This window comes from Macrotis lagotis, chromosome 5 (genome assembly GCF_037893015.1).
Source record: "Macrotis lagotis isolate mMagLag1 chromosome 5, bilby.v1.9.chrom.fasta, whole genome shotgun sequence".
Taxonomy (NCBI): Eukaryota; Metazoa; Chordata; class Mammalia; order Peramelemorphia; family Peramelidae; genus Macrotis; species Macrotis lagotis.
This window is the reverse complement of record NC_133662.1, coordinates 110,305,628-110,329,673: the sequence shown is the minus strand read 5'-3', so window position 1 is coordinate 110,329,673 and position 24,046 is coordinate 110,305,628. Positions and strand designations below refer to the sequence as shown.

Here is a 24,046-nt window from a genome sequence, read left to right as displayed (position 1 = left end):
ATGTATGTCTGTCTGTCTGTCTGCCTCTGTCTCTCTCTTTCTCTCTTTCTGTCTCCTCTCTGTCTCACTGTCTTTCTTTCTCACTATCTCACTGTTTTTCTTTCTCTCTGACTCTCTCTCTTTCTCTCTCTCTCTCTCTCTCTCTCTCTCTCTCTGTCTGTCTGTCTCACTTATATGTCTGTCTATTTGGCTTTCTCTCATGGCAACCAAGGGGAAAAGTCTCGTTCACCTATACCTACATCATGGCACTATGAACTAAATTGAGTGAGCAAAGGGCTACTTTCCCTCCCCCTTAGGTCCTGTAAATCTGTTGTAGCACTTTGGTTTATTTGTCCTTTTCCAGTTCTAGGTGCAGAGAATGGAGTCTTGGACCTGGGAGCTCCAACCATGGCAACCTTGGAGCCCCAGACTCCAGGCCAGATGTTGCAACTAGCCCATCAGGGAAGCCTAAAAAACCATAATCAGAGAAGGACTTTGGACTTGGGATTTGGTAGGATTAAGGCTATATAATAACTAAACTCAGCTGTAAACCAAATCTTCCCCATAGGGACCAAGGAGGATAAAGAGAGGTCATGCTTCTAGGTGTGCAGGGAACTTTTGTATGTTTGATCTTGCTATACCTTTGAAGTAAATATTCCCTTGTAAAAAATTATCTACCTGGTAAGGGTTTACTCGAAACTGGGGGGACCCCTACAAATTAAAGAAACACAATGAGAAGGGGCTTGAGCCAGTGGCAGAGACCAGACACTACCTCTTTCAGTCCCTAAAAGTATGGGAGAATCTAGGGGAGAAATGAAATGCAAAACACCTAGACTTCAGGCATTGGGGGTTCAGGTTTGTCACTGTTAACTAAATTTGTACACTTATTTTGCAAATCTTAAAGAGCTGTCTATGTAAAAGAAAGTTTCTCCCCCTTCACAAAAAGGGGAAAAAAAAATTAGACTGTTAGTAAAAGGTTGAATAGGAGTGTGTGCCGAGAAAACTCAAAATGAAGGAAAGAAGGTAACCCAAGAGGGAAAATCCCATTAGTGGTTCCCAAACATATTTCAAACAGTTCACTCCATCAGGATGTGGGTGAGATGGGAAGATCTTAGTTTATAAACAGGTAATCTATATTCTTTTATTCAAATAAGATGGAAAGAGGTCAAAGGGAAAGGGTGACATTAGCCAAGGTAAGAGGGATGATTCCTTAGTTAATGAAATGAACAGAATCCCTGACATTCCAATGAGATTCAGAGTCTATTTGCAAGAATGATTTGGGGAAATCATTTTAATTTTTAATTTTTATTTTTTATACCTGAGGCTTAATCTCTCTACATATTACTTCAGGCAAGGTTCTTTTATCTCTATGTCCCTTCCAAACACACTTACATCCTTTCGCCTCTCTATAGCATTCCTTTCATTCTATCTTGGTACCCAAGAATACTTGTGTTGCCATAGTAGGGAAGACCGGCAAAGATCAATTAAGCTACTATCTTGTAGGGGACCTGACTTCCTCATCATAGTGACCTGACCTTCCTTTGCTTACTAGATATTCTTTTACAATTCATTCAAATATGCCTCCATTCTTCTTGTGTGAGTTAGGAAGAATAGCTTTAACTCAAACTTTATGATCCGGTAGGAAAATTCATCTTAGGTCTAGGTTAATTCTCACATTTTCTTATGCATTGCTCACATTTGGCCAGTCTCCTAAAGTGACTTGTAGAAAATGAATCAATATCCAGCCCATTAAAGGAGAGAAAAGAGAAAAAAAAGAAAAAGCAAGAGGCAGACTAATAATATACCAAAAGATGCTAGTCATAGATTCATATTTCCTAAAAGAGAAAATCCTGATTATAAATAGTTGAACTCCCCAGCCACAATTAGTTGGCTTCAATTAGCCATGGTCCTGCAGCTCTCCGGTTTGTCTAATTCTGTGGGCTGACCTGGCTATCCACGGGGCAGATCGACTGTGGGTTGTAGCAGAAGGCAGCCTGCTGGACAGTGACCATCAGAGCATTTTTCTGAGCAGTCTGGCAAGCAAGAGTCACTTGCATGTTTTCCACTCCTGAATGGAATAAGAGCTGAAGGGAGAAAGGATGAGAAACACTGGGAAGTTGTTCTTCAGGCACAGAGGAAGAGGTAGGATGATGTGTGCCATCTGTTCACTGTGTGGGAAACATTCTCTGACCTTCAGAAACAGTGCTGACCCCAGGCCCAGGAGCCCCAGGGCTGTATTTAGAGCAAATGGTCTCTCAGACACTCTAAGCACTGATTTCAGTTCATGGCAGTCACCCAAGTTTAATTTTTCCCCCAAACTGCAAATTTGACTCAGCTTCCTTTGAGGATACTGGACAAATTCTGAAAGATTTAATATCCAGAAATAGGCAACCCAGATCATGTTAAAGTTTAATCTCTTCTTTCCCCTCCCATTGTCCCCAAAGTCAAAAAAAATTTCTCCTGAGAAGCCAGAGAAAAAAAAAACATCAATAAGTTTCTTGTATTCAATTCAATTTAAATACTTTTTAAGCACTACTCTATGGAAGGCTCTGTATGAGGTGCTGGGAATGCAGAGAATGAAAATGGAAATCAGAATGCTCTCTCTCAAAGAGCAGGTTAAAAGTCACCCAGAATAAGTCTATTTTTAAAAAGGCAGTTTAAAAAAAGGTTTTTGAAACATAGAGCTTATTTTTAATGCCCAACAGAAATTCCTATCACAGTTATTACAATATGTGTGGGAGAAATTATGCCAAACTACAAGAAATATAAAAACAACACATAATTATACTTAGTGAACATTTGAAAGCTGTGATTACAAAAGGGAATTAAAATTCTGGGGTTAAAATAACATGATTCTGGTCATGGACAATATGCATGTAACTGGCTAGTTTAATTTGACTTCCTTTGGGTGAAAAAAAAAACCCACAAAAGTTTACCTGAAAAATGCTTTCCTTTTTGTGAAAACTAAATTTTCCAATATGATTATCATCCAACTCTGAGATGGCCAGTTGAAGTGTAGAGGAAGCATATCTATAAGGAAAACAAACAAATAAATGTAAACCAGATCCATTTATCTGACTTATGTCATTGCTGGGAAATATATATGTAAGTCATTCTAAAGGGCAGGAATAAATGTCGTAACTCCTCTACCTGGAGAACAATATCATTATTTTTATTTATATATTTATTGGATTTTTTACTTACAACTTTTCCCAAAAGTCTTTACAGACCTTAAATATGCCATTAGTCCAAATACAGGTCATTCCCAAACATATGTTGCTGTTGTTTAATTGTTCAGTCCTGTTGACTCTTTGTAACCATGTAGACATAGCACACCAATACTGTCAATGTTTTTTGTTTTTTTTTTTTTTTTGGCAAAGATACTGAAGTGGTTTGCCAATTGAGGCCAAAGAGGTAAATTCACTTGCCCAGGGCCATATAGTTAGTAAGTATCTGAGGCCAAATTTGAACTCAGATCTTCCTAACTCCAGGCCTAGTGCTCTATACACTGAGTCATCTAGTTGCTTCATTATATGCTACCCCAAATATATACTGCACCCCTAAATTAAGATCCATTAGAAAAGCAATAATAATGAAAAATAATTCTTAAAAATTAGCACTGTTCTATTTCAGAGAAATCTGCTGTTTTTTTCCTAAAACAATATGGGTTTTTGTTTTTTGTCTTTTGCTTTTTTTAAATAGAGGAAGAAACTTTTGTTAAACACTATTTTGTAATTCATATTTTCTGGTCTGTCTACCAGAGCCCTTAATATTTCCATTCCAGGAAAATCCTATCCAAATTAAATGTAGAATTAATTATAATAATAATTACAATAATAGCTAATATTTACTTTTTTTTTCCTTAAACCCTGTGAGGTAGGAGCTTAGTTTTCTATCAAGAGCTGAGAGATGTACTTTGAGAAAGTTATGTCACTAGGATTTCTCTCCCTCTAATGCAGGTTTTCTTAATCTGGTGTCCATGAACCCATGGGATTCATAAACTTAGAAGGAAAAAAAATTAGGTTTAATTTTCATTAACTTGGTTTCCCTTGAAATTCTATGTATTTTAATGATATGCATTTGAAAACATTAAAGAGTACATAGTTTCACCAGAATGCCAAACAGATTCATAAAACAAGAAAGGTTAAGATTCCCTGGTTCTAGTTCCAGGCATGATAGCTGTGAAACAGGGACATGGACCCACCCCATCTTTGTCATATTCCTGTAGTACCTTCCACCTTGTTCTGTCACCTTTATTCCATTATCTCTTATATGTACTTAGCAGAGTTTTTTCTTGACATCAGGAAGGTGATAACATGACTTGAAAATGAATCAGATTTAAGTGACAGAGGTCTGTGTAAAGTCACCAGCCTTACTTTCTCCTCCAGAATCATCTGGGCCCAGTGGCAAGATATAGGTCACGAGTGTAGATGGACCTGGTTGCAGTGGGAGACCTTGGCCTTTTTAGCTAAGGTCTTTCCCAGGTCTCAGTTTGATGGAGACTAGTTAAGAAATGAGGCAAAGAATGACCTCTTTTACCTAGTCAGAAAAAAAAAAAATCTGGGGAGGGGAAGACAATCAGAGTTTCTGGCCAAAGCAGTAAGAGCTAAAAAACAAATGAAATTTTATCCCTTCTTGTCCCAAATGTGTGCCATAATCCTTCCCTGCCCCCTATCAGCTTAAGTTGGGATCCATGTTCTCTGAGGACTCTAAGCTATGAATAGCAACTTTTTTTTTCAGCGCCCAGAAAGATTAAACACCCCTACCACTATCCCATTTTAAAGACAGAAACATATTGATCCGCAAACTTCAGTAAGTTTTTCAAATATAAAGAAATGAAAATAGATCACCTTTACTTCTCTTATTCATCCCTTCCTTTCACTTTGTTTTTGGGAAAGTTTTGTTCATTTGCAAAACTTGGGAATCTCACTTCTCCATGAGAGAATTAAGTACTTAATAAGTAAATAAGTAGTGTTAGTTGATTCACTCCCTTGTGGAGCCACCATATAGCATTTACCTTTATGAAATAAAGGTTTGGAATATGTTTGGGGTCTCTGAAAATATCTCCAAATGTTAAGAGGTGGGGAAACCTATAACTGGGAGATTTGTGATGACATGGGATGGAGGTGTTTTGATAAGGCTATGGAGCATACATTGACATTCTATAACTGATTCCTATATGCTAACCACTGGATTAGGAGAAGCTTCTTTCAAACTGGTGGAGTAACCAGAATGACAAATATCTTCAAAAAAGACCTGAGTCAGCCTCATTTCATTGCCTAATTCTCTGTGTACAGGTAGTCTGTCTCTTTTGCTGACAGTGGCTGGTGAGAAACAATGCTGTCAGAGTCCTCCCCAGTGAGGCCAATGTGTGACCCTGAGAAATGGGCCATGGTCATCGGCTTCTTGGTGCTGTTCTTTTCAACTCAAGGTGAAAGTGTTAGAGCCTCACATCTTATGAGTTTAGGAATGTTTAAGGAGGGAGAGTCTGGGCTTCCTGGTGTTTGGGCTGTATAGTCAGTTCAGCATTAGTGCCAAGAAGAGGAAGGAGTAATGTCTGGAACCTAGCCAAGGGCGGCTGAGATGAAGACTGCTCTGGCACTCATGCCTCAGGTGCATATGAACTTGATGGGACCAACGTGACATAGGAACTGAGTCAAGTTAGAGCATCAGTTTCTCAAGAGACCAAGGTGAGACAGGGAAGAGTATATTCCTAAGGAATATACTGGGGATGAAGAGAACTCAGATTTTCTGATGATGGGTAGGATGCTTTCTATTCCATTGGAACAATTAATCAGATTTTCTTTCATCTCTCCAAAGTCTCTAAGCAGCTCTCTAAGAACTCAAGTTGCAGAAAAAGTGCCAACCAACATTGGCAGAAGGAGTTCCCTAAAGAGCTCACTATTCTAGGCATCTGGACCAAGTTTAAATTGGGGGAATCCTCAGAGTAACACATTTCTGTGACTGGTGTTCTGATTTATGCAGTTAGAGCTGGAACAGCTGAATTTGACTTTCTAGCTCTCATCTAGGAGTATTTGAAACAATTCATCTGTGAGCACTAGGCTTTCAATTAACATTTTTACATAAAGATATAAGCTCATACTTTTTTGTTGTGTTTCTTTTTTTTTTTTGATAAAGGTTTATTTTGTATTTTACAAAGAAAACCTGAAATCTGCAGTAGGACTCTCAACAGTTATTCAGTTCATAGACAGTATGTCCAATTCAACAACAGGATTTTAGCTATAAGGTATTCACACAAACATGGGCAGGATTGGAGGGGTAGGGTGATGGGATACAATGGGGCATATTTCAATCCTTTCTCTAAGAAGCATCAGATCATTCTAAGTCTCTTTAAAGCTGTGCCAGTAGGACTCTAAACAAACCCTGCATCAATGAAAGGACCTTTATAAATAAGTCAAGGGTTAGTTTTTTTTTTTCTTCCTTTTACCTGGAGACCCCTTTTAGCAAGCACAGGTAGGTGGCACAGTGTATATAGAGTTCAGGGCCTGGATTCAAGAAGACACACCTTTAGTTCAAATCCAGCCTCAGACACTTAATTGCTATATGATCACTTAATTTGCCTCAGTTTCCTCATCTAGAAAACGAGGAGAAGAAAGTGGTAAACTGCTCCAGGATCTTTGCCAAGAAGACTCCAAAATGGTGTCATGAAGAATTTGACATGACTTAATAATGTTTGTCCTTCATTTTCAAAGAAGACCATGATATCAGAGAGGTGACACCATGACAAGCTCATGAACTAGATTTGAGTGAGGGGGTGCTGTGCTAAATCTTCAGCCTCACTTTCTCCTCCAGAGCTGTCTGGGTCCAGTGGTCACATATGAATCAGGACAACTGGAGATGGCCCTGGATGCAAGGCAATCAAGGTTAAGTGACTTGCCCAAGGACACACAGCTAGTAAATGTCAAGTATCTGAGGCTGGATTCAAACTCCTGTCCTGCTTCCACTGCACCACCTAGCTGCCCTTGGGCCTGACTTAAACAAGTAAACAACAATAACAATAACAACCCATTCAGCAAAGGAAATCCTTTCTTTAACCCCAAAGCATCAGTCCTCAGTCTCACATATACAAATCCACAATACCCATAATAGGTTTCTCATTGGCATGGGTAGAGTTGGAAATTTGCTTCCTATAACACTGTTTGCTAGTTTTCAATCTTGATCCTTTTCTTCCTTCTCTCCTAGTTTTTCTGCACATCTGGTCCTGACTACCTCTGCTAAGGTCACCTCCACTACTATAATCTTAGATGAGCTCTCAACTCAGGGTACCTCCTCCATCTGGCTCCTAGCACTTTCCCTCTCCTCCAATTAGACTTTGGACCCATGGCATCTGTGAAAAGCAAGGCCTTACCCTCTTCCAATCCATTTCGGTTCTCAAGTGATCCTGAATTGGATTAAAATGTAATTAGGAAATATTTAATAAAATAAATTAAAATACAATAAAAACAAATCATGTTAATATGTGGTTCCCCAACTCAATATGTGCCCCATAGGGATCCTTATGTATGATTTTAATGACCCCTTTTCTGTTTGAATTTGATAGCACTGATGTAGACATAGACATAGACAGCTGTTCAAATGTCTAGTGATTGTTCATTGACCATCTTTACCCAACGGCTCATCACCTCGGGCGTTATAAACAAAAGAATAGCATTTGGAGGGTTCAGGTTCGGGTTACTATCTGAATGGGCATTTACTCAATGTAGTTCCCCTGTTTGAGTACAGACTGTGGTACTCAGTGCTAAACTGGAAATGATGAGAGAGAGAGAGAGAGAGAGAGAGAGAGAGAGAGAGAGAGAGAGAGAGAGAGAGAGAGAGAGAGAGAAACAGACAGAGACACAGACACAGACACAGACACACACTCAGGGATTGACTGACTCTGTTCAACCTCTATTTCTGTATAGTCTTGCACAAAAGTTTACTACAGAAGCCAGTTTCTACCTGATAAAAATGCCCATCTTTTTAATAATAGCATTCTTCCAGTGATGTGGTTACCACAGTTTCTGAAGAATTAAAGTTAAGGGTCACCCAAAGGGCAATGGAAAGGTGTATTAGTAGCTATAAGCCTAAACATATTAGTAATATAGAATTGCACAAGAAAAATGGCACAACATATTTCATCAGAGATTTATGACTAGAAAAGAAGATGGTCCAGTCATGTAGCAAGAGCAGAAATAAGTAATGAATAGGTTGTGTGCTCCATTGGGATCCCCACAATGTTAAATGATTTAAAAGAAGGTCCCTAGCATGTGGAGTGGATCCCTTATAGGTGATTCATGGGAAGATATGGACAAGACTTGCACAGGATAAAAGGACACACTTAGGTCTGCATTACTGCATACATATTGATGACATTATAGGTCCCTCAATATCTCAAAGCAAAAGATGGAGACAATAAGGTCATAAATATTTATAGAGAATTGCTGTGCATGTGTGCTAAAATCCAAAAGATAAAAGATCCAAACTTATAAAATAGCTCACTTAGAGGTCATTTATATCATATAATATCCTTTATTTTGCAAAAAAGATGAAGTATAGGGTTCCTTTAATAGTCAATGCCTCTATGATATTTCAAATGATATTTGAAAACTAATGGCACCTAACCAAGGTGGTGCAGTGGATAAAGTTCTAGGTGAAACAATGAATAGGACACTAACCCTGAAGTCAGGAAGACCTGAATTCAAATTCAGTTTCAGACACTTGACACTTACCAGCTGTAGGACCCCAGGCAAGTCACTTATCCCCACTGCCTTGTCAAAAAAAGGTATCTAATGCATAATGTATAAGAAATCTAAATTATATCCTCCTTAAATTCTTATCTTTTCTAGAGGAAGAGTCACTAGGAAAGACCAGATTTACTTCTGCATAGCTGCCAACAGGAAATCTAATATATTTTGTTGGTGAAAAGAACAACTTAAATATATTCATTGTCCTATTTTTACATTTTATACCATGAAGACTTTGAAATATCCTTGCAAGTTTGTCTTCTCCCTTGTTTTGTTTCATGCTTTCTTGTTGAGTAGTACTGATAGCTCTCTTCCTGTTCACCTCCTTAATGGTCATGCTTCATGTATATGATGCTTGATTCTAGTGTTTATTTGTTTCTTGATCATTAAAAACCTTATCTAATGGTATTATTGGAAAGTCAGAGACCCTGGACCAAAAATTTCTGAGCCTGCCCCTCTAATTACTACAGCATCTCATCCAGATTTGCCATTTTCTGGGTCAGCTCCTTTTTCTTGGAAACTGCTTTTTTTTTTTTTTGACCAACCTCCATCACTTGGATGGCCTTCACACTTCTGTCCAGGCCTCATTAACCTTCTTATGAACCATGACTGCCAAGCCCAAGCTTAAGGAGCCTTGAATAGAATTTCAGGTATTGAGGAATACACAAAGGCTCTCCAGAGCACTGTCCTGCTGATGTTGGTGCTCCCATACAATTTAGGTCTTCCAGCTCATTATCCTGGATTTCACCTCTGTCAGGACCTGAGGCTTCCAGATACTTATCCTTGGCTGACCCCATGTTTTTGTCAAGTCCTTCCAACATTTTTTTTTAGTTTAGGTTTTTTTTTTTTTTTTTGGGCAAGGCAATGGGGTTAAGTGGCTTGCCCAAGGCCACACAGCTAGGTAATTATTAAGTGTCTGAGGTCAGATTTCAACTCAGGTACTCCTGACTCCAGGGCCGGTGCTCTATCCACTGTGCCACCCAGCCGCCCCTAACATTTTCTTAACTCCATTGAATGCCACATCTCTTCCTTCAAACCATCCTATCACTTAGCCTTAGATCATTTATTTCATAATTACTATGATGGTAATTAATGGAGGACAAAACAACTATCAAATTTTTAAAGGTCAGTTATGTAGAGGAGAGATTGTCTTTGTTCTGTAGGAACTCAAGGGGCAGAACCTAGACAAATGGTCAACCTGCCAGGAAAAGCTTCCTCCCAATTAGAGCACCCCAAAAGTAGATTTGGCAGCCTCAGGAGGTAGTGAGTTCTCCTTCATTGAAAGTCTCCAAGCAGTTGCTGGAAGACCACTTGTGAAGTAGCTGGAGTGAGCATTCCTTACACATATGAATGAGAGTTAATGGTCCCTGAGGTCTGTGCCAACTCTCAAATTCTGTGAGTCAGTGTGTTTCATTTTATTTAAAATTTGTATTGACTTATTTTTTATCAGCTTTTCCTTACTCATTCATTTCTTTTCTCTTAAATTTCAAAATATCAAAGTCAAGATAAGTGATAGTAGTAGTAGTTAGTGGAGAAATAGTAATAATAATAATAATAACAACAACAATAATAATAATAATAGCTAGTATTTCTATAGTGCCTATTACATGCCAGATCCTGTGCTAAGTGCTTTACAAATGTTATCTCATTTGAACGTCACAACAATCCTGGGAAATAAGGGCTATTATTCTCCCCATTTTAGAGTTTAGAGATTAGAGGTAATGTAGGCAAAGATTTAGTGACTTATCAAGGTACCTGACATTTGATCTTACTTCAGCTCTTTCTGACCGCAAGCCTAAGGCTCTATGGATTAAGTTTAGCATTATGATTCAATTTGGGTTATAATGTGAGAATTTTTTCCACTCAAGAGATTACTTACTAGGGGAACTGAATATGAGTTAGCATTATATCTCTTCTGCTCTTGTTCCACCCCAAATAATACGAATAACACATGTTGACTTACCTGTCTAATCGACTATTATCCTCTAGCAGAGCTGTAATGAATGTTGGAGATGGTTGATCTGACTTCTCTTTATTAAGTGAAGCAAATTCAAAGTATATTGGCCTCAGGTACAAATGGAATTCATCAAAACCCATCTCTTGGGCAAATATCTTGTACAGCCTAAAATTAAATATATATTCCATCCTCTAACAGTCATAAAAACAAATATAATCAATAAAAATATATTTCTTAAAAAAGAAAAAAAGGAGGTGCTAAAAAAAGAAAATCTCAAGGTTGAATATGTATGCCAGTAAAAGTCAAAAGCAGGAATAAAACACTAAACTGTGGATCCAAATTGTGAGATTCAAAGATGTCAATTCTCCATCATATAAGATGGGGATTTCAGGGGTATAAGGAACTTATTCCTTCTTCCACCTATGCACATGGATACCTTCTTAGTCAACAACTACCACATGGGACACTGAGAGTATACATGACTTTCCCAGGTTCACATGCTAATCTAGGTGCCAGAGACAGGTCTTAGTTGAAGGTTCTCCTAACTCTGAGGCCACCTCTCTATCCACTAGGTCATGCTGCCTCTCCCTATATCATGTAACAGTTGGGTTAAAAGAGTGGCTAGAAAAGGGAATAGCAATTTTGAAATGATTATGTGTTAGGGAATTATAAGATGAGTTTTCTATTAACTATCACTATTTAAACCACATATATATTAGACTGAGTCCAGCAACAAGAATTTAAATGGCATATCAGGAACCTGAACCAATCCTGTATTAATAAACTACTTACATGGTATCAGAGATGAGAAAAACTTAAAACTGATTATCATTTCCCTTTACCACAATGTTTTTGCTACTTCTGACTTTTCTAACTCTTCCTTCCCAGTTGTAACCAAGAGCAGAACAAGAAGGGAGCCAAAGGAAGGAACAAGTATCATGAAGGAAGGGGTAGCCAACAATGCCAAATGCTGCAAAGAAGGCAAAGGGGCTAAGAACTAAATAATGTTTATGGAATATGGCAATAGAGGTTGCTGGTGACTTTGATGAGAGAGTACTTTCAGTTGATGTAATCTGAAATCAGATCACAGAGGGTTGGTCTTATCCTACTGATAATTGGTACTCATTAAATTTATTGATTAATCTTCCCAGAAGGAAACCATTCCAAATTCCATCTTATATTTGTCTTAAAAACCTAGTATATTGGGTTCTTCATTATAGTAATTATCTAATTTTGAATCATTGTATATAAGGTACATAAACCTGCTAAATTGTGAGGAGATTGTTTTTACACTTTGCACATAGTGGATGATTATTTTTTCATTATATAAATATTTTATTTGTTTTCCAATTACATACAATGTAGTTTCTACCAATCATTCTTTTGCAAGGTTTTGAGTTTTACAAATTTTTCTCCCTCCATCCCTTCCCTCTCCCCTCCCCCAACAGAAGGCAATCTAATATAATCTTTACATTTGCATCCATGATATGCATAGATCAAAACTGAATGTGTTATGAGAGAAGAAACAGATCCAAAAGGAAGAAAGAAAAAATTAGAGATAGCAAAATAATGGATGATTATTAAAGGGCTGATGGATGAATGAATGAAATGTACAACTGAACAAGGATATCTAATCTTCCTAACTTTTAAAAATATAACTTTTTCAATTCTCCAAATTGTTAATAATAAAGAAAATAAAATTAAAACAAATATGAGATTTCATTTTTATGACCATCAAACTGACAAAAGTAATAAAAAGATGGAAAACAGCACATTTTAGAGCTCTATAGTTGGACCAATTAGCAAGTACATTTATAATGTTAGCATTTCTAGTGAAAAATTTTGATTTTTGTGAGAATGATAACCTCTGACCCAGTAATCACCTATAAAGCATACGTTTTGCTGTTTTTGTCACAATACTTTCTATCTCCCAATTCTGCATTTTCATTAGCTGTCCTCCATGCCTAGAATTCTCTCTCTCCTAATTTCAACCTCTTGACCTTCTAGATTTCTTTCAAATCTTAGTTCAAATTCTACCATCTTTAATATTCTTTTTCCAGTCTCCCTTAATGTACCTTCTTTCTATGATTATCTCCAACTTATCATATATATGAATATGAATACACCTATGATAAACATATACACATAAATGCAGACATTTTGTGTACATAGGTAATGCACATGTGCATGAATATGTTTATATGTATACATAAATTTATTATCTGTATGTTGTAGATATACAGATATATAATAGGTAAAACTTTAGTTAAATTTAAATATCTGTAGTACATAAATATACAAACAAGATATGTGCATCTTGTTTGAATATAGTATAATATTCATAGATGTGCAAACTATTTTACATATATGTGAAGCAATAAATATCTTGCTATATATGTGTGTTTTGTATACACATATAGGCATAAATCTTGTTTGATATATGCAAATAATGCTTATTCATTACTTATAAAATATACATATAACTATATATGCCTATACATGTGTAGGTACGGACACATCTATTTTATATATAGACACACAAATACACAGATATATATTCATATATAGTTTGTACTTATTTATTTATTATATCCCCCATTAAACTGTGAGCTCCTTAAGAGTAGGATTGGTTTTTGCTTTATTTTGTTCTTTTCTTCATATCCTCAGAATTTAGCACAGTGTCTGTACCTAGTAGGCTCTTAGTAAAATACTGACTTGAACAGAACGGGTGCTCACTGATTGAGAAGTGTCTGAACACAGGTTTCTCTTATTGCATCATAAGAAATTTAAAGAAACATGGTAAGATACAAACTGATACAAAGTGAAGAAAGATTGGCCAAGACAATAAAATGCATATTAACAACACTAAAACACAGCCAACTTAGACTAATTGGAATGACTAATCTTGGACCTGGAGGACAGATGATAGAACACTTTTCTCCTCTGTGAAGGGAGGTTGGAAGCTTCAAATGAGGAATGTTGCATAGGCTATCAGATGAGGTCCTATTGTTTATTTGGGTTTGCTTAACTATTTTTCTTTGTTACACAAGAGGGTTGAGTGGAAAAGTCAAGTGGGTAGTGACCACAGCATCAATAAAACTTTAAAAGGAAAAAGAAAATAAAACATCTCTTTCTTCTGGCTGCCTTGCTCATGTCCAACTGCAAAGCTTGCCCACTGTACCTACCAGGCTAAGTGTGCACTTTCGATACTCATTTCTATCAGTCGGTAGTGGAGAGTCAAGAGTTCCAAAAGTCTAGAGAAGGTCTCCAAAAGAAAAGCTTGAGAATCTCTGCTTTGTTTCTTTCCTTCCCCTGCTGCAGACTCTAGAACCAGCATACCTATCTCAACCACAAGAAAAGGATCTCCCATTACTGCATCTGAAAATAACTGTGAAAGGAAAGTGTTTTTTAAAACATAAGTAATAAAAAAATGAACTTTTTAAAACAATTCTTTCAATAGTAAAGGTTCTACAAAAATAATAACTTACATTTTTCTAACACTTATTGATTGTAAAACAGTTTGACCTCCATTCAATTTATCTAGGTTCTCACAAGAGGATATTATTTTAATTAATTTTAATTAATTAATTAATTTTATATTATTAAGACATTATTACCCCCATTTAAAGATGAGGAAACAGATTCAGAGAGCAAAGTTTTTTACTTATGGTTACACATCTCTGGGGGCTTGACTCAAGATCTCCTGGCTTCTAGTTCAGGGCTCTTTCAAATATACTACTAGAGGTTTTGAGAAACAAAAATTAAAAAAGAGTATAGGAGCTACATTTTAACAGTTGTTTATTAGAAATTATCATTTTGGGGGTGGCTAAGCGACACAGTGGATAGAGCACCGGCCCTGGAGTCAACATTACCTGGGTTCAAATCCCGTCTCAGACACTTAATAATTACCTAGCTGTGTGGCCTTGGGCAAGCCACTTAACACCATTTGCCTTGCAAAAACCTAAAAAAAAAGGAGGATGCAAATGATTCTTTCTTTCTTTCTTTCTTTCTTTCTTTCTTTCTTTCTTTCTTTCTTTCTTTCTTTCTTTCCTTCTTTCTTTTGCAAGGCAAATCAGGTTAAGTGGCTTGCCCAAGGCCACACAGCTAGGTAATTATTAAGTGTCTGAGGCCGGATTTGAACCCAGGTACTCCTGACTCCAAGGCCGGTGCTCTATCCACTGTGTTGCTTAGCCACCCCGGCATCCTCCTTTCTTTACCCACCTCCTCTTCCCCTTTTCTTGCTGTCTAATGCAGGGGGATAATTCTAATGACTAAAAACTTCAGGCCATTTAGAAGGGGAGAATTGAATTGTGACTGACAAGTGGAAGAAAGGATTTGGGGGCAGAGAGGGTCCCTTAATCACAGAGAGTAGGAATCCAGTTTCACTGCTTACAGGTTAATCACAGTATCAAACTAGAACATTAAATTGATTTCAAGTACTCTACAAAAACTAGGGAGATTTCTAAATCACATCTCAATGTCTTTAAAAGACACTGAGAAAAACAAAGCAATAAAAAATAGTAAACACTAGGAACTCCTTGAATAGAAAACTTTAAGTATCATTTTTAATATCAGTCACCAAAATATTAGCCATAAATCAGAAAATAAACTTCTGCACAAATATCTAAACATTAAGATTTTTATTCAAATCTTTCCTGTGTTCACTTTCACCATTGGGAAAAATAATCACAAATAACGAAGCATAGCCTAAAAATTTATTAGTTCTTTTTTGGATAGACAAAAGGAAATAATTTCAAAAGAACAAGGGCATTGAAACAAGGAGAATCTCATTAGGAAGACAATTTGTCAAAAGCTGGATTTCACCTCTGATGTCAACCTACATCTTTCTGAAGCTGAGCATTGTAAAGAGACTCAGGCTTTCTCACAGACTGCCATGTGTCCAGAGCCAGCTGGAGCACCTGCTTCTCCAGAATGGTGATGCCATGAGCTGTGTGGGGTTTGTAGATGTGGCAAAACTCCTGGAAGAGGTATTGTAGAGCTGCAGGGATGAGGGAGGCCAGGCCAAGGGAAGGATGGAACTCCAGCAGATAAATGTTTTTTAAAGTTGGGCTTGAAGAATAAGGCAGATTAATGACAAGCCTATACAATTAAACAATGTACTAACCACAGAATTCTTTTCATTTCTTGAAAAATAGCCATTTTTTGCCACTTCAAACCCTAACATCCCGCCACCCTCCCCTTCACTGATGGGATACCAGTAAATAATGCTCATTTTGAAGCAAATCCTAAGAAGCAAAAAGGATGCACTCTAAAAATGCTCATAAGGCATGGCCCAAGTCATTAGTAAAACAGGTCCAAGGAGGCCTTCAGTAAATTTCTATTGACTGATGGAGATATAGTACAAGCTGGGGAATTAGCTGCAATCCCACAAAAACCAGAATCATTTGCATAAAGAGTGGTTAAAAATAAAAGCAAGAACATTGTTGGCAATGGTAAATACAATTTAAATAACTTTCCAGGTTAGCAGTTATTTAGATTCATCTAAGCCCTGATAGGATATTTTTCAAAGACTAATGCTCAAAATTATTCTGTCAACCCCCTAGATAACTGAAATTTTAGTGGCATCCTTTTTAGAGATATCCAGGTGGTACTTTGGAAGACCTGGAATGAGAAGATCTGAGTTCAAAGGTTGTGTTCCTGGGCAAGTCATATAACCTGCCTGCCTCAGTCTGCAAAAAGGAGATAATACTTATCTCCCCAGGTTAGGATCAAATGATATAATATTTGTAAAGTGCTTTGCAAATCTTAAGGCATTAGATAAATATTATTATTATAATTATTATTTATTATAGAGAAATAGATCAATCAACAAATATTTATTAAGTGGTTACTTTGTGTTGGTCAATGACTTTATAAAAATAAAAATGAAAGGTTTGGATGTTTGTTGACTTTTGTGAGGCAAGCTGTCATGTTTAAACACTGAACTTGTAAATCAGGAAAAACTTAGTTCAAGTCCTTAGACAGGCCTTAGATACACTCACTAGTTGTGTGAACCAGAGCAACCTCTGCTGCCTCAGTTTCCTCATCTACAAAATGGGAATAATAATAGCAGCACAGACTTCCCAGGGTTGTTTGAAGATGAACAGAGATAATATTTATAAAATGCAGACCATAGAGAAATGTTAGCTATTACTAGCTGTTAAGCCATGCTGTCTTTCAGGGATGTCATTTTTAAACTTTGGAACCCCAATTATTTACACTTTGCTTTTGTTCACTGAACTGAATTGAATTGACCCAATGAAGAATGTAGTTAGGATCCTCCCTATCTCTATGCAGAGCTCAAGGACATACATCATTTCCCCCTCATACATCATTAATCATGAGGCTATTGTGATTAAGTCTATTCCTAACCTATAGGTGATGAAGGTAGGTTTGTACCTTGTATAATTAAGGACATCTCAAAGGGTACTGCCCTCCCCTAGATAATAGGGAGGAGAATGAATGGGAGAGATCAAGCTAAAGAGGGTAACATAGAGGGTAACTTAGTCACCTCATTTCTTGAAGATTCCAGGGAATGCAATTATGTGTGAAAATGGCAAAACACAGGGAAATTGGTTTCCTGCCATGGTAAGCTCAAGGAACCCATAATGTCTGAAAATTACTGTGGGCAAAGAAATTGGGTTTTACAAAAAAACTATTTCAAGCATGTGCAGCTCTTAATGTGAAGATACTGTCTGACATGGTGAAGCTCATGACTCAACAGGGGTGTTTAGGTCAGTAGGAGGTGGTGGAGGGGCCAGGCAGGGTGAGGTACATGCTAAGAAAAACCCTAAGCTTCTGGGAAATTACTTGAATTAGACAAAGTATTGATTTCTCCTCTGGATTTCATCTTTGGATGATCCTGTTGGCTTTAAACTCTGACCTAGACATTATTTCAGTCCCTTCCAGTCTCTTTGGTAACTGAATGAAGGCCTGAATGAATGAAAAAATATTTATGTTATTCCTATTTTCCAAATATTGTACTAAGCATTGGAGATACAAATACTAAAGCAAATACAGCTTTTTGGATCTTGTCTTTTTCTCTTTTTCTGTTTGCAGTCTCATTTTTATTCATCTTTTCCTAAATTGCAGGCTTACATAGGGCCTGCTTCATGCCACAGAATGACAGACAGAACCTCAGTAGCAATTCAATTCAACCAGCATTTATTAAGGGTTTTCTGTTTGCAAAGAGAAAAACAAAACAAGAAATTCTGTCCTCAAGAAACCTCCATCTTCTGAGAAGCAATGTGTACATAGTTACATAAAATATATATGCAAATAAACCTGTGGTCAAGTAATTTTGGAGAAGCAATGTGTATACAGATAATATATAAATGTTCTCTCTCTCTCTCTCTCTCTCTATATATATATATATATATATACACACACACACACACACACACACACACACACACATATATATATTAAGCAAATTTGGAAATCACTAGCAATAAAAGCAGAATCAGTAAAAGCCTTTTGCAGATAGTCCCTTGAGCAGAACCAAAAAGGTAGCTACAAGTTCTAAGAAATGGAGGTAAGGAGGAGAGCACTTCAGGTATGAAGGGCCATCAGTGCAAACAGAGAAGCAGGAGATGACATATCATGTACAAGAATTGTCAGCAGGAAAGTAGAAAGGTAAACTCTAGGAACTAGAGTGCAAAGGGCTTTAAATGTCCAATATTGTAGCTTGCTTTTGATCCTAGAGGCAATAGGGAGTCACTGGAACATCTTGAGCAGGGGAATGATGCAGTTAGACTTGTCAAAGTCACTTTGATTTTTAAATAGAACCTCTTGGGAGACTAAAGTTTACTAGATCCAATAACAAATTAAAATTCTAGACCTCTCCCCTCCAAATTCAGAGAGAGATATCTTATCCATTGTTAGTTTCCAAATAAAATGAAATTTGGGCAAATGTAAAGGGAGATGGGAGCACTTTTGTAGCTCTATGCTTGTATAATTTGTACACAAACCACAGAATTTAAAACCAGAATGGTCCTTAGTGATTACTTACTAACATTTCTTCCTTTTACCAACAAGGAACTATAGCCTAGAAAGGTTGTCATTACCCAAAGTCACACAGGGAGTTTGTAGCAAAGATGTGACTCTGTCCAGGTCTTCTGAATCCTAGTTCAGTGCTCTGTATATGACAATGTCTCCACAATTTATGAAATGTTGGAAAGCATTTAGATTTGCAGCTAAGTTTTCTAAAAGAACTAATTAAACAAATTCATTCCCCTCCCTTTCCCCAACCCCCAATCATGACTCACCAGCTATTGTTAATAGAGATAAGCTGTTTGCAAATTATATTTGGAGGAAGTCCAAATTCATTGATACTACCTTTCTGACCATGTCGCCATATTCTTTGGACATATTCCCGTTGTGACTCTATCTAGGAAAGCAAACATAATTTTAAAATTAGAAGGACAAAACCAGTTCCACAAATGCTGCAGAAATAATTTGGCATTGGGGAGGACAGTGCTCTCTTTGCCTCAGTTCTGAAGTTAGCAAAATTTTACATAGATAAAGCTCTTAGGATCTCCTCCCATTGAGACTGTTGATTCTCAACCAAGAACAATGAGTTACAAGCTGAAATCAATTTCAAGAAGCAAAGGAAGAAAATTCCTTCTTTTAGATATTTGACCAGAGGAAAAAAGTTTCCTAACAAGCTTGTCAATATAGAGCTGTGCTAACCACAACTCTATAATCTGCCACTGGTTTATTAATGTTCCCTTGTTTGCTTCATGTGGCCATAGGTTGTGCCCTAAAGTAATCTAGAAATTTGTGAAAATGTAAATCATGCTATATGTAAAGTCACAGAAATGACTGATGATGATGATGAGCAGGAGGAGGAGGAGGAGAATGATAGCTTACATTTATGTAATGATTTAAGATTTGTGAAATGCTTTCTTTATGGAATCTCAGAATGGAATCTGCTCCCCTGATGGAATAAAGAGTTCCTGATACAATATTTTTGTGTTGACTTGAAGCTTTTTGAAGACCACTGGTCTCCTTAAGATGTCTTTTGGGCAAGCAAGCATCTTCTCAGTTTTCTCTCCTTAATTTCTTATCTGCAACTGATATTCCTGATATCTTTAGGCTCTCTTGGTTCCCCTGACATTGAATTTCTTACTACAGGGTTGTTTGTTGTGAAGGTCTAAAGAGATCATGTACATTCCATCATTATTTCTCACTCACAGTAATCTCATTTTTATATAGTCTCTTTATCCTTATAATAATCCTAGAAGGTAGATGCTATTAACCTCATCCTAAAGTTAAGTGACTTGCCCAAAGCATTCAGGGCAAGATTTGAACCTTGGTCTATCCTAACTCCAAATCTAGCATTCTAGCCACTGAACCTCTCATATACACAGTCACAGAATAATTTTGTAACATTCATTTTGAAGACGTCTATTTTCATTTTTTACAATATTACTAATACCATTACTTCTGTGGTCTGAATGAAAATGTGAAGGGGCTTACTCTTTTCTTTAAAAAAAACCTTTGCTTTGTGGGCCAATAAATATATTGAAGTTATCAATATTTGAATGAATGAATATAGATTTATCAAGCACTTATTATGTGCAAAAGTGTGTGTTAAAGTGTTTGGGAAACAAATAGAAAAGATAGTATTTGCTTATAGTCTAGTGAAGAGGGGTGACATATATGGTTCACCTGATTTTAAATCCACATTAGTATTACTACTACTACTACTACTACTACTACTATTGTTATTGTTATTTTGACAGACATGATTTAATTATTGCTACTAAAGCATATTAGGACTTGCTCTGATTCTCAGAGAATCAATTAATCAGTCAACAGGCAATGATCAATACTACTTGCCACACACCTTCCCTGCTAGGTACAGGGAATACAGATATTAAAAAAAAGACACAATCCTTATTGTGTACAGCCTATATTTTAGTACTGGATACAAGGACTTATATCATACAGAATAAACAGAATATATATACAAACTAGAAATAGAGAAAGTAGTTTGAGGGGGATGGTCTTAGTAGAAGAGGACATCAGGAAAGGCTTTGCAAAAAAGGTGAGAAATTTTGTGAGGCTGAGGTGAGGAAGCAGCATATTTCAGGCATGGAGGATTACAGCAATGAAGGCACCAAGATGGAAGGAGCAGGAAGTCTGATGAATTGGGACATCTTGGCCAGATCAAAGAGTAAAAGAGGTGAAATAATGTTCAAAAAAGCTGGAAAAGAAGTTAAACAGAAGAGTCTATATATGATTCTAGGACTAATAGGAAGCCCCTGGAGTTTATTAAGTAGGGTAGTGATAATAAAAATCACATTGGTTAACATCAACGTTGTGAGATGATCAACTATAATGGATGCAATTCAATTCAGAAATCAAGGACAATCCTGAGAGACCCACTGTGGATGTCCAGAGGGAAAAAACCATAGAAATTGAATGCATATTGTATTCACTTTTTTAAACCTTCTTTTATGTTTTTCTGTCCTTTCTCATGGATTTTTCTTTCCCCTTTATTCTAATTCCTCTTTCACAATATGACTAATATATAAATATGTTAAACACAAATGTACAAATACTACTTTTACCAGACTATTTGCCACCATGAGGAGAGGGGAGGGAAAAATCATTGTAGAAAAATGGGGAACTCATAAATTTGCAAATAGGTGAATGTTGAAAAACTACCACTCCAAGTATTTGGAAAAATAAAATAAGAAAAATTACATTGGTTGCATTGTAGACTGAAGTAGAGGATGGGGCGGGCAGGAAATTTGACTCAGGGAAATTAATTAGGAAAGAATTAATTAGACCCCCAAAATCAATGAATTTAGAACCTTCTTAGGGGTGAATTAATTAAATGTTTAGAGTCACCAATAAGCAGAAAAGACCATACCCAAGATTGACTCTACCTCTTCCCCTCTGAGTAATGGTTACTAAATTTTACTTACATGTCTGTTAAATATGTCCCTCACCAGCTGCAGATGAAGCCTCAGATTGATGCACTCATCTCTGTAAGTCTCCTCGAAATAAGGGTGGCTGAAATCGAACCGAGGGCGGTGGTGCATGATGTCTGTCATCACCTGTGCCAAGGCAGTTCTCTCTTCCTGATCAAAGACATGTTGATAAGCTTCAAAGTAACTGTCAAGAAGCTGGAACGAGAATAGAAAGTCTTTATTCCTCAGTTATCTCATGTAATAAGACTAGAATTCAAGCCAGAAAGGCAGAGAAAGAATCAATCTAATTCAATTCAACAAAGATTTATTAAGCACCTACTTCATGCAAAGCAAAGAGAAAAAAGCCCTGACCTCAAGGAGCTTACATTTTACAGGAATGTTATATTCCAATGCAATAGGTTATAATTTGCACTAACAAAGGAACTTCCTACCACCTCCCCATTGATTTCCATCATCTGCAGGGCAATGTGATCTTTGCTTTTGGCTTTTATTTGAACTAGATTTCATTACAATAAGTGTTCTAGGGACAAGCACTTACATCCCTAACTCCATTAAATCTCATACACATAAGATATCTTTTGCCAGACCCAAAACCTCTCCTATTTAACTGTACATACGTTATGGGAACATCTCAGAAAGTGAGAAGGTAAAGGTGTCACTGATACAGCTTCTGGTTTAGTCACCCATGAGTCTTAAAAGCTAAGAAGAGCAATCAGGCACCAGTAATAGGAGAAATGGTTTGGGGAGTTTTTTGGAACCCAGAGAAAGATTCCCTCTTGAATTTGTCACATACAATATTTGTTTGTATACTTGAGAATTCCCTTATTTTTCATTAACTGTGCTCTAGCAATAAAAGAAACTTTACTTTCATATTAATTAATTAGTCTTTTTGCAATTAAAGAAGAGCCCAAGGTTAGAACTATATGCAGATTCTAGATTCTAGATGTCCAAAAAAAATCTATTTTCTGGAATCTCTCATGCCATCCCTTCTATACCAATCTAAATTTTCAAATCCTAACTCAGTCTTTACCTCCTTTATAAAGCTTCTTTTGATTAATCCCAGTGATTTTTCCACTTATTTCCATACATAAATGTGAGTGTATATAACCACATACACCCACATGCTCACAAACACACATATATAATATATCTAAACTATATTTCTATAATTTACAAACATACGGTATATCATTTTGAAATTGATCTTCATTTTCTCATTGTATCCTTCACCCATCCATCAGTTCATCTATTTATCTGTTCATTTAATCAATAAGCATTCATTGGAAAGAGCTATCAATTTCAAGTCAGAAACACAGAATCTCAAAACCAAACAGAACCTCACAGGACATCTAGTTCAACCTATACCTGACTAAGAATCCCTTCTACAAGATGCATAATAAATATTCAACTGGTCACTACTACTTCTAATAAAAAGATGTCTACTGTCTTCTTACTGAACCCTCATTCCACTTTAAGAAAACTCTCTTAGGAAGGTTTAACTTTACAGAATGAAAATTGACATTTATAGAACTTTCACCCACTGCTCCTGATTCTTTCCTTTGGAGCCAAGCAACAGAAAACTGATCTTTCTTTTAAAGAATAGCCCTTCAGACACTTAAGAATAGCTCTCATCTCTCTTGTAAATCTTTTCTTCTCTATCTTAGAATGTTCCTTCAGATGGTTCTCATACAGAATAGAAGAGAGAAAAGAAGTTCCTTCAATAGATTTCCTTTAAGGCAGAGATTACTTCATTCTTTTCTCTGTATCCCCAATAATAGCTAGCAATTATATAGTGCTTCTAAGTTTATAAATATTATCTATAACATTATCAAGGTTATCTAATAATACAAAAAAATTATCTCATTTTATCCTTATAACCCTGGGAGGTAGGAATTATCCCTATTTTACAGATGTAGAAACTGAGACAGACTGCACTTAATGACTAATAAAAATACCTAATATTTATATGGCACTTACTACCCATACTAATTGCTTTACAACTATCTCATTTGATCCTCATACCAGTCCTGGTACATTATTATCCCCATTTTACAGATGAGAAACTGAGGGTAACAGATGGTAAGTATGTATCCAGGATCAGACAGCTAAGTGTCTGAAGCTAGATTTCACTGGTCTACCCAGCTGCCTCTGAGAACCTTGCATAATGCCTAGCTTATAGTAGGTAATGACCACTACTATATTGGTGAACCACTTCTGGTCTCTAAGGTGGACATTGGGCTCCTAGGTTTCCATGATGTGACTTCCCCAAAGGAGGAACCTAAACCTGAGGAATCCCTGATTAATCAATTAGAGGAGGACAGACTGAGTCCCACACTCCCCATGATGGACAATCAGGGGACATGTCTTCAAGATAGCCATATTCACCATTAAACTCTAACATTATTTCAGGTGAACTCCTTCTG

The 24,046-nt window shown here is 36.7% G+C and overlaps 1 protein-coding gene across 2 annotated transcripts in view; it reads right to left on the bottom strand.

Moving 5' to 3' along the window:
- Window positions 1-24,046, bottom strand: part of LOC141487779 (uncharacterized) — a 201,212-nt gene that overhangs the window by 103,305 nt on the left and 73,861 nt on the right. For both annotated transcript variants that reach the window (XM_074187305.1, XM_074187306.1), the window contains 7 exons: window positions 21,618-21,818; window positions 18,948-19,069; window positions 15,522-15,750; window positions 13,866-14,068; window positions 10,687-10,845; window positions 2,916-3,009; window positions 1,926-2,063 (listed from right to left, as the gene is read on the bottom strand). In XM_074187305.1, the coding sequence (XP_074043406.1) occupies window positions 1,926-2,063; window positions 2,916-3,009; window positions 10,687-10,845; window positions 13,866-14,068; window positions 15,522-15,750; window positions 18,948-19,069; window positions 21,618-21,818 (1,146 nt within the window). The remainder of the gene's footprint in view (window positions 1-1,925; window positions 2,064-2,915; window positions 3,010-10,686; window positions 10,846-13,865; window positions 14,069-15,521; window positions 15,751-18,947; window positions 19,070-21,617; window positions 21,819-24,046) is intronic.